The 12172-nt window shown below is 25.4% G+C and overlaps 2 protein-coding genes across 2 annotated transcripts in view; one reads left to right on the forward strand and one right to left on the reverse strand.

Annotated features, from left to right (window-relative positions):
• LOC117179422 overlaps positions 1 to 12172 on the forward strand; it is a 57577-nt gene that overhangs the window by 30452 nt on the left and 14953 nt on the right. The window lies entirely within an intron of this gene.
• LOC117179420 (frizzled-2) overlaps positions 7997 to 12172 on the reverse strand; it is a 12128-nt gene continuing 7952 nt past the window's right edge. The window contains exon 3 of the mRNA XM_033371188.1: positions 7997 to 9122. Within this exon, the coding sequence (XP_033227079.1) occupies positions 8608 to 9122 (515 nt within the window). The 3' untranslated portion in view covers positions 7997 to 8607. The remainder of the gene's footprint in view (positions 9123 to 12172) is intronic.

Consider the following 12172-nt stretch of genomic DNA (forward strand, 5'->3'; position numbering starts at 1 on the left):
TACCCTAAGATATTTCCGATCTTTTGAAATCACATTAACTTACTGAAATCAATTGAAAATTCTTTCAAACTTTTAAAAGTATCTAAAAATATTTCACACTCTTTGAAATCCCTTCAAACTTTTTAAAGCTCTTGAAAATTGGATTTTTTTTTAATTTTCCAAAATCTTCAAAAATTTTCGCAATAAATGAGTTCTCGAAAATTCAATGGAATTTTTAAAAATACCAAATAATTTTTTTAATCCTTTGGAATATATCCAAATTATTGAAATCTATTTCAAATTCCATGGCATATTTCAAAATACCCTAAAATATTTCAAATCCTTTACAATCTTTTGAAACTTTTTAAAGCTCTTGAAAATTCCTTGTAATTTTTAACAGCATCCTAAAGAGTTTAAAATGTTTTTAAATTATTGAAATATTTTTACAACTTGTTGGAATTTTCTTAATTACCTTTCAAGATTTTGAAAGAATTCTAGAAAATTCAGAAAAATAGATATTCATTAGTGTGAAAAGAGACTAAAAATCGATTTGCGGAAAAAGTGACTAATATTAGTAGCCCTGATTATTCAGATATTATTTTTATTATTTATTATTATTTTATTATTATTCAGTTTAAGATATATTCAGAAGTTTTCACATGATTCAAAAATAAATAAAATTTGTCAAATTTTTTTAAGAATCCTCGGAAAAATTTTAATAATTTTAAAAAAATAATAATAATTTAGAGTTATTTAAAAAAATTTCAAAACATTTAAAAAATGAAGTCCAAATTATTTTAAAGCAATTTTTTTAATTTTGCAGAATCAAAAAAAAAATAAATAATTTTTAAAAATTAGGAAGTTTAGAAGGTCTGACAAAATTAAACAAACGAATTTTCGTAATATTCGTGTGGAAATTTTAAATGATTTTATGTTTTGAAAAATGATATTTAAGAGTAAATTAAGAAATGGATTTTAAACATATCAAACGATTTCCGAAAATTTCGAAAAACAGTTTCGAAGATTTTAAAGCAAAAAGTTTCAATTTGCTAAGATTAAAAAATTACAAAAATATGTAAAAATAAATTAAAGAAATATTCAGTATAATTGAATAGAGTACAACAATAAAATCTAGAAGCTTCAAAATAATTTCGAAAGATTTCAAGAGAATAAACAAATTTTCTTAAAATTCCTGAGAAAATTTTAAACATTTTAGGGCCATTTTTTAAATTTTGTATGATTGATCAAAATTTGGAGAAAAATTCGAGTCTGTTAAAATAAAAATAATTATATTTAAACAAAATAATAATCATTATATATAATTAAATAATTTTATAACATAAAATTTTATGTTATAATATTATTTTGTATTCTTCATGGAATCGAAATTTTTTTTAATTTATGAATTTCAATTAGTACTTAAATTAATTTCGATATTTCTATGAAATATTTTCCTACTTTCAATTATCAATTAAATTCGAATTTCCAAATAAAAAAAAAGAAGTATTTTTCTTTGAATATCTCGTTTATTATATAAAGAATATAATGCCGATCGTAATTTTTTTACACAACATTACGTGTATGCACGTAGAATATTTTCGCTTCAAGTGTGCAACAACATACGCACACTTAAATATATCTAGAATAATTCTTTCAAGCGCCGAAAAATTCGCCTAAAAATTACAAAAGCTCGACAGGTTCCAATGGACGAATTGATTAAATTTAGAGAAAAAAAACAGTCAATTAGGAATGGTGGTCTACCATTGCGCCACCTGGTGCTCAAAACCGGAACTAGAAAGAGTAGGTACAATTTTAAAGTTGTACATTAATTGTGGCATAAAAGTGATTTTACGATAGTTTTGTGAAGTATAAAACAATGATTGAATACTAAAAACAAATCTTCATAAAAAAACAAATAGTTTTAGATAGAATTTCTATATTATACAGTTGAAAAACACATTTTTGTCAAATAGGTTCAAAATTATATCATTTAAAGCAATTTTAAGCCAGAAAAATTAAAAATTCAACCATTACATTTTTTATAAACTGAATACTTCTTTAATTAAATTATTTATATTTTAAATGGTTAAAAATTCCTTAAAATGCTTCGAAATTTTATTTTAAAATCTTGAAACATTTGCATGTTCTTCACATTTTTGAAATTATTTCAGAACTTCTAAACATACTTAAAAATAAATCCAATTTTTTGTAAGTTTCTTTTCAAATTCCCTTCCACATTCATTCTGGATAATTTTGTAAATCTTTCTAAATCTTTTTGAATAATCACTCAAAATTATCTTTTCAAAATAAAAATTATTATTAATTTTCATTGGAAATGTTTATTAATTTAATCTTATGAAGCCATTCCAAATTCTTAAAAGTCGTTTAGATTTTTTGTTCGAAATCTGCCAAAATCTATATTTTGGCGTTACACGTACACACTTTGTTTAAATTATTTCAAATCATTTCAAATTTTAAATTGAATTTTTTAAAAACTTCTAAATATTTCTTCAACTTCCTTGATTTTTTAAAAGAATAATATGTCTTCAATTGTTATTTATACATCGAGGTTCAACAATTTTACTTACAAATTTATTTTTTTTCAAATAGAACAATTAAACTGTAACGTTCAAAATTTATTTTTAAATATTTAATTATAATTACAGATTTTAAATAAACAGTCAGACATTTCTAAATATTAAGTAATTCTTATTTTTCTTAATTAAAAAATTTCAAATTGAATGGTTTAAAAATGGAATACTTTAGACTGAAATAATATTTGAAATTTAATATAAGCCTTTGTTTATGAATATATTATTTTGAAATTATTTAAAAATTGAAAATAGTTTATAAAGTTTCAATCGGGCGCTTACATTTGTTTAACTAATAAGACTTCCAATTGAAATAGTTTACATAATTTTTAACGTTACAAAAAAACTGGGAATTCTTTTTAAATCTTAAAGAACAGTTTAATTAAAAAAATCATGATCAATTTATATTCACAGTTGATCAACTGAAAATGTATTTTAAAAAAGGATATAAATCACAGTTGGACAGATATTTCTGTAAAAAAATATGTTTCTTCACCTTCTAACATGTAAATTCCATCTACATCCCTTTGTTTCCAATCAAGACTTACTTTTAGTAACCAAAAAATACTTTAAACTCCACAACAAAAATCGTTAAAACACTTTTATGCAAAAAACTAATGTACAACTTTAAAATTTTACCTATTCTTTCTAGTTCGGATTTTTGTCACCAGGTGGCGTATCGCAGTTTAACCATTCCCAATACTGAAAAGATCGACATCGATTAAACCGCGATTGCCGAGTTGTATTATTACTTTTTTTTGTTTTTCTTTTCTTATCAGGCGTTAAAACACAACGATTCAGACATTTATGTACACGATTATTTAAAAATATTTTATCATACACAATTGATAGAAAGAACTAAAACTGCGTTTTATGTACACGATTAGCTAGCCTTATCTGCTGCTTACGACAACCTAAATTCATTCATTACTTCTATTGAGAATCTTTTCATCTCCCGTGAATCTCGATAAATTACACGTGATATTTACGTATAACATATCGACAGAATTGTCAAAATAGACTCATATTAAAAAATTAGATACAAAAATGATTCTCTCAACAGGTGTAAAAGTCTTATGCGAGTATTACTATTCGATTCTAGGCTTTGTAAAGGGTATCGAACTTGAAATAATATTCCATTTTCTTAAGCGTAAGGACAAATCCGTGGCCTCGAAACGAGACAGAGAAATAAAAAAAAAACTAGCTTCGACACTTTAGTTTACAATGAATCATTTGAGCAGAGTGTCGAAAATCATCTCAGTCGTGATGTTCTAAATATAACCCAGAACGGATTTCCATCCTTATATATAAAATCTAAAAATCAACGCGACAAACTAACTTTCGCGATCCATAAAATAGACTTGCAACACACACAAAAAAATGCAAACAAACATAATTCCTGGCATTGGCACAATTTCAAAAAAGATACTTATTGTTAACTTCTTTTCTATCGCTACTCTCAAGGGTTATGTACTTTTATTCGGATTAATAATTATTGTAAATAAAGATAAATTAAGTTATAATAAAAATATTTTAAAAATTGAGTGCGAGATCGCCGGTAAAAATTTTGAGATCGTTTTTCTTGAAACTGGCCAAATATTATCAATTTTCTACAAAAATTATAAATCCAAACAAAAAAACATAATACCTGGTACTTCCCTTGTCAGCAGCGACCTTTTAGGAACATGAGACAAATTTGTTCCGATTGGCAGTGTCGAGTATAATTATTGAAAAAAGTTTTCGGGACGCTCTCCTCCCGTGTCGCACTTTTGATTTTTGGAAAATGTAAATTCCACAGTCATTTCATTAAAATACTATAATATAATTATGAAATATAGTTTTGAGAATAAAATTTTAAGATCAAGATTAAACATCTTACTTATGAGGTAAGCTTAATTTTAATAAACGAATCCTAATAAAAGTTCTAATCAAATACAATATTCATTAATCGTCAGTCTCTTAAAAACAAAAACAAAATGGTCACCCATTATTGTAGAGATTAAATTTTTGTTTCATCTTGTAAACGAGAGCGCCCTCTTCTAAATAGGAGGCATCCATGCCGGATTCACACAAGCCAGAACAACCTTACAGTATCGATTTTTTTCTAACTCTCGCTACTTATTTATTAGCGACAATATAGAATGATGAAATTTCACTCTAAAAAAATTATTTTTAAAGTTACGGCTTCCTATTTTGGACACCATTTGAGTTTGTTACATTTTAGTTGACTGAAATTTTTTTTTTTAGTACAAAAGCCCCCGAAAAATTCAAATTTCAATTTTTTGTTGGACCAAGAATCGAACTTGATCTCCAAAAATTGTCTACCATGCTTTCTTGATTTTCAACTTGAACATGCCCTTCAAAATAAAAAATTATAAAACCTATTTCCTTTACATGACATTCTTACAAATGTTTGTATAACGTTAGCTTGAAATGTCATTTTTTAAATATTTAATTCAATATTTTTTTTCGAGACATGAAAATAAGTTTTTAAAAATAAAGTTTTTAATTCAGCGTTATTAGTATTATTATAACGAATAAAAAATCCCAAATAATAAAATTAACTATTAAAAATTTCCGAACTGGAAAATTCCCGACTGTCTTTAATAGTACCGAATTTTTAAATTCCCGATAATAGATAAGCAATTAAAAAAACTGGTTTAATAATAAATTATAAAAAAATTAATGAAATAAGAAATATTTTACTCATATAAATCTTTTATTTTACTTTTTAATAATTTCGTAATTGTTTAGATTCAGAAATTTCGTTGTATCGACAATTTTATTTCAGGAATTGAAAAATTAGTTAAGTCGCAAATTTAAATTGAATTAAGATAAATTCATTAAATTTGTTTAAATAATAAATAATAAAAAAATGAATGAAATAAGAAATACATTACTCGAACAAAACTTTTAATTTTTTTACTTTACTTTTTAAAATAATTTCTTAATTGTTTAGATTCGGAAATGCCGTTGTGTCGACAATTTTATTTCAGAAATTAAAAAATTAATTAAATCATAAATTTAAATTTAATTAAAATAAATTCATTTAATTTGCTGAATTTGTTATTTTGAATATTGTCTCTTTCGGGAATCTTTGATTGCAACTGAAGAAATTTTATGTTCAACTTTTTCCAAAAAAGTATGCATTTCCAGAAAAACATGTTGTCACGTTTCAGAAAAAATTCTTGATGGTAAAATTTTTGAATATAAGGAAAATCAAACTTGTCTGTTTGGGAAATCAAATTTCTCGAAATTCAAAATCAAAATTTGTTGGTTAAAATGTGAAAAATAACTAGTGCAATTTGTGTATCAAAGACTTAAGAATTGTCCAAATTAGAAAAAGTGGATTAATTTTTCAAAAAATTTTCTTGAAGTAAAATCTTTTGCAATCAATATTTGTTCTACTATACAAATCAGCAAAGTTTTAAAAAAAATCGACAATGTTATGGTCTGGTTTGTGAGCCCGCCTTGGAATCCAAAAACATTATTTCCAATATTTTCAAATCCATTGTGATTATTTAACAGTGATGTTATTGTGAAGAGTATTATTTAAAAATAGTCTATATTGGTAGGATAAATTTATAACCTCTTTAAATACGGGGCCAAGGAAACAACCTGGTGTCCATTATTTAATTAAAATTGCAATCACTGACGGATGAATTCATCTTGTTTATATGAGATTAAAAAAAAAAAATTCTACTGAAAATAGAAATATCATTATGAGAAAATGAGAGTGCCTATAAAATAATTTATAAAATTCAGGCAGCCTAAGCTTTAAACTTTTTAAACTAAAGTTTAAACCTTTTTAAGAAGCTTTTAAAACTTTTCAAACGAATAATTAAAATTTAAATGCAGTTAAATTGAAAAATTTACAATTTTTATAAATTTTACAGTTCAAAGATTCAGATTTAGGTAAAAAAATATAAATTCACGCTATCATTTTCAATGCTCTCAATTGAAAAATGAATAAATAAATTGATAAATTTTCGAAATTATATCATTTTAAGCAACATTAAAAACTGAACGATAAGTATTTTTTTTAACTGAACCCCTTTTTGAATTAGCAGTTACATTATTTTAAGCAGTTTAAAATTTTAATGATCGTTCACTTGTTATTTATTCCTCAAAACTGGTTATGTTTCTAAATATTTTAAAACGATTTCTCCAAAAATAATGTTTTCAAGATAAAAAAATATTTTTCATTTCCCCATGAATCTGAAGAATTTATCATTATTACTTTAAAATAAAATCCTTCACAAGTTTTAAAATTTTATTTGTGAAAATCTTCAAAAATCTAAATTTTGTTTAAAATTTTTTGAAATCTCTTTAAAATTTCAAAATATCTATTGAAATAATTCGAATTAATCCTTAAAAAATCCTGCAAAATAAAAAAAAATTGCCTTAAAATCTTCTAGATTCTTTTTTGTCAATTTTGGATTTTTTTACAAATATTTCTTAAGATTAATTTTTCAGAATAAAAAATAATTTTAAACTTTCTTAGAGATCCTGAGAAAATTTTGTTATGTTTATAAAATCTTTCACAATTCTTAAAAAGCTTCTAAATTTCTTGTTCGGAATCTGCAAAAATCTAAATTTTATTTTAAATCTTTTCAAAATTTTTAGATATCTCTTAAACTTACACGAATTTTTTACAATTAATGAGTTTTCAGTGGTTATTTATATATCAAAATTAAACAATTAAACTTACAAATTGAAAATGTTTTAAATAGAATTACTAAAATTGCAGAGTTCAAAGTTTAAATTTAGCTCTCTGAACATTTTAACGATTCAAAACTTTCTATTTTAAACAATTTAGATCAAAATTTTCAGTTTTGCATAATTTATGACTATTAAATCATTGCTATTTCTCTTAATTAAAAAAAGTTCAAATTGAAAGGGTAAAAATTGAATATTTTTCGGCTGAAGCAATATTCCAATAGAATTTTTTAAATACTAAGATTTTGGAATTGAAACAGTTCAATTCAACTTTAAAATCTGTATTTTTTAATTTTGAAAGACTTCAGAATCGTCCTGTAGAATCGATTATTGTTCACTTTTAATACTTAAAGTACAGTTCAATTTTAGAAATCATTGATTTATATTTACAGTTGATCAACTAAAATCGTTTTTTTTTCAGACAAAAATATTCAATTTCAAACGCAACTTGTTAAAACTCTTTCAATTAAACATGTAGACTTAAAAATAAAGTTCCAAAATGGAAAATTCTTGATTAAAATATTTTAGAATTATGCATTGAAAACTGAATGATATAATTTTATTGAAAAAGTTAACAACTGAATTTAGCATTTCAAAAAAGTTGAAACCCAACTTATTTTAAATATGTAAATAATTTCTCGAAAAAAGATAAAAGATAGAAAAATTATTTTAAATTGCATTATATCATCGCGTGATATAAAATTTGTGATATTTTAAGTGATTGGGTATATTTTTGTTTTAAAAATGGCTAAAACTCCCGGGGCAAAAATAAATTGAGTCATTTCCAGGTCTCAAAAAATGTATATAGCTAAATAGCTAAATTTATCAAAAAGAACCCAAATAATAATTGAATTATTTCAATTTCGCGGGAAATTAATCGCCTGAAACAAGAGCTGCCTGAGCTTGGACCTGCGCATATCCTGACTGCGCAGAACACACAAATTGATTAACATAACCTAAAAATACCAAGGCTTTCCTAGTGCGCAAGCTCCGTATGACAAGCGTCCTATTAAAAAAGGCGCTAATTTCAAACTATTTATAAGTAAAATATAAAAAATATTTCTCGCATTAAGCAGTATATAATTTAAAACAAGTATATGTTAACTTGACTCCAGAGAGTGCTTGTCAAAAATATATATTATGAAATATATTTGTTTAAACAACAAATGCTTGGGCATTTAAGAACTCTACGTAAACACGAATTCATCCATCAGTGATTTTAGTTTTTCGTCTGGTAAATATCAAGACCATATCCGTACCCAATCGGTACAATGAATTTGAAAAGCTTGGATCTAAATCTGGCGTTAAATTCGAAGTTCTAAACGTAGGCGGTGGTACGCCGGCCACGTACATGATTGAAAAACAGTCGCCAGGTGGTGAGTGTCTTACTCGACCAAACCCAGAAGCTACTGGTGATACCTACGATCATAGCCATGAGATACTTGATCATAAAGACCTCGAATTCAGGTCGACTTGTGGCATCACCGAGAGGACAGGGTATCGCGTAGGAGATGAGGTTGCACATGTCCTTGTTCCAGGTGAGCATCCAGTGATCGAAATAGGCCTGCTCGTAGAAAAGGCAGGCGATAACTATCAAAGCCGGCACTGTGTAGAGCACGGAAAATGTTCCGATTCTGATCATCAGCTTTTCCAATTTGTCAGTCTTGGTTCCATCATGCTTCATGACTGTACGAATCCTGAAGAGGGAAACAAATCCAGCGAGGAGGAAGGCTGTGCCGAGTACGAGATAGACGCAGAGAGGCGCTAAAACGAATCCACGAAGTGCTTCGACGTTCCAGAGACCAACGTAACAAACTCCAGATAGTATGTCGCCTGAAAAAATAATCAGAATATTTTCTATGCCAAGAATAAATTGGAAATACAGGATTTCTACTCTCAGGGTGGCAAATCAGCGGACGATTTCAAATTCTCGGATTTTCCCGGTCAAGTTTTTCAATTTTCCTGGCCAGCTTAAGGTAGTCCGGCTATTGGATCGATCAGATGAAAAATAATTAAAATTAGTTTTTTTTTGTTGCGGAAAAATGTGTTCTCTTTCACGTAATGCTTTTTCTAGGGGTCCTTTCCAGGTTAAAATTTGAATTATCACTGTTTAAAGTCGTGTTCAAAAACAAGGGATCTTGTGGAGCGGCCTTTCCCGGGCTCAAAAAATTGTTAATTTTGGCTTTAAAAAACGTTGAATATTGTTATGAACATAGTAGCCTAGAATAAAAAATGTAGCTAGAATCGAGTCAAATCAACATTTAAATTTACATTTTATTATTATTATTAAAAAAACATTTTATTTATATTGATCAGTATACAAATTTTCTACCTAATTTAGTAATTGATATCCTGGCCAAATTTTGTATTTAATTCCAAATTTCAGAAAAAAAATAATGGACATAGCGTTGACTAGCTTTCCCAGTAGCCGGACTACTCTAAAGTAACATATTCATATTTGTCTTCAAACACAAACATTTATTTTTTTAATCATGACGTTTATTCCAAACGTCCTTTAACACAACAGAGCAAAAATGGAAATAAATGAATTTTGAAAGAAATATCTCAATTTTGCACTCAAAAAATAAAAATTTTTAACAAAAAATGGAATAATACAAATTTGAGCTGAAAAAATTAATTTTCAACAAAGAATGACAAATTTTCAAGGCAATTGTTCAATTTTCAACCTAGGTGATAAACTTTCAACTAAAATTATGAATCTTCAACTGAAATAGTTGAATTTTCAACAAAACCAAAAATTAATTTTTACTAAAAAATATAAATTGTTAACCAAAACTTAAATTTTAAGTTAAAAAATTACTTCCTACAATAAAATAACTTTCAACAACAAAAAAACGAATTGAAAAAAATAGCTGCATTTTGAAAGAAAGTTAATCTTTTGCCAAAAAATATGAATTTTCAACTAAAACAGAACATTTTTCTACCAAAAAATGGAATAATTAAAATTTTAGTCAAAAATGACTGTTTAACCACAGAGATGAATTTTTAAACAACAATTTGGAATATTCGACTGAAATAAGAGTTACATTTTTATTACAAATAAATGATAACTTTCAACCAAAAAAGAAACAAACTTTAAACAAAATAGTTACATTTTCGGAAACAAAATTCCTTTTCATCCAAAGAAAAAAGAAGTTTTCGAAAATATAGCTCACATTTCCACCAAAAGATTAATTTTTAGTTAAAACAATGAATCTTCCACCAAAAAAACTAATTTCTAATAATAAAGTTTTCAAACGGGGACACAACCAAAACAAAATACTTTTGTGATTTTCGACATGTTTCCATACTGCCAAAATGTAGCTATATTTTATTGATTTAGATTACATTATTCAAAATACCGAAAGTGAAACAAAAATTTTTAATTTCAAATTAATTTTCTGCAAAAAGGCGAATTTCCCTTTTGTACGTACATTTTTAAACAACTAGTTAAATTTCTTAAACAAAAAATATCAATTTTTTAAACAAATAATTGAATTAACATCCAAAAGATACATTTTAAACTAAAAATAGAATGGTTAATTTTATGTTAAAAATCTAATTCTTAACCAAAAAAAAAAAAAAAGAAATGATTTTCAGCAAAGTAGTTAAATTTTCTACTGGAATAGTTGAATTTTAAATTAAAATGGTAAATCTGCAAGTAAAAACAAGACATTTTTAACTAAAGAAAGATGAATTCGCAAATAACAATTTAACGAAGTTTTCTATTAAGATTGAGCAATATTATTATTTTTTATAGTGAAAATAATAAACAGTAAATAAAAAATTAAGATTTAATTAGAGTAAACTGAGATGATCCGAAAAATCTGCCCCCCAACCTTGAATTTGTGTTTAAAAAACAGAAGAAAATCGTAATTATCGAGAAAACACGTAAATTAAAAGAATTCAGGAGAATTCCAAAGAATTCAGGGTGAATTAAAAAAAAATGTATTTCTTTAAATCTTTAAAGCCCTACTAATTTCTAATCAAAGAAGTGACTAATGAGTACAAACAAATTCAAGTCAAATTAAAAAACTCAAATGAATTGAAAAAAAATGTTTAACATGAAAAGAAATCCATTTATTATAATAAAATTGGAAAAAATTAATAAGAATTTAGGGAAAATGAGAAAAATTAAATGAAATACACAAAAAAGACAGCTGAATTTTAAAGGACACAATCAAGTGAATTGCAAACAATTCAAAAAAATTTACAAGAATTCAGGATAAATTAATAAGCATTCAGGGCGAATTCCAAATGAACTGCAAAAAATATTTCAAAATCTCTTTAAATCTTTGAAACCTTAGAAATCCCTAACCTTTTGCGAAAAAATGGTTAAAAACTAATTAAAATATTAGTTGAAATAAATTCAAAAGTATAAAAAAATCATTAAATCATTTTGAGTGAATTTAGAAGAATTGAGGAAAAATTAATATGAATTCGAAAATCTCTTGAAATCTTCGAAATCCATAACTTCTTGTTAATAAATTCTTTGAAATCCATTAAAATATTTAAATTAAATTAAAATCCCATAAAATTATTGAAACCTTAAGAAATCCCTTTCAATTGTTTAAAGCTCTCGAAAATGCCTTGAAATCTTTTAAAATATCCTAAAATATTTCAGTCTTTAAAATCTCTTCAAATTACGAAAATAAATCAAACATTTCTAGGAAACAATACAATTTTTTAACAAAATATATAAATTTGAACGAAAGAGTTGAATTTTCAATCAAAGGAGAAAAATTTTCAACCAAATAGTGGAATTTTGAACTAAAAAAAAAATTCAACAGAAAATGGAATAGTTACGTATCTAGTAAAAACACTGAATTATCATCTTAAAATGATGCAAAGCTTAAATAATTCAGTTTTAAGTGAAGAAAATC

Source organism: Belonocnema kinseyi, chromosome 9 (assembly GCF_010883055.1).
Source record: "Belonocnema kinseyi isolate 2016_QV_RU_SX_M_011 chromosome 9, B_treatae_v1, whole genome shotgun sequence".
Lineage (NCBI taxonomy): Eukaryota > Metazoa > Arthropoda > Insecta > Hymenoptera > Cynipidae > Belonocnema > Belonocnema kinseyi.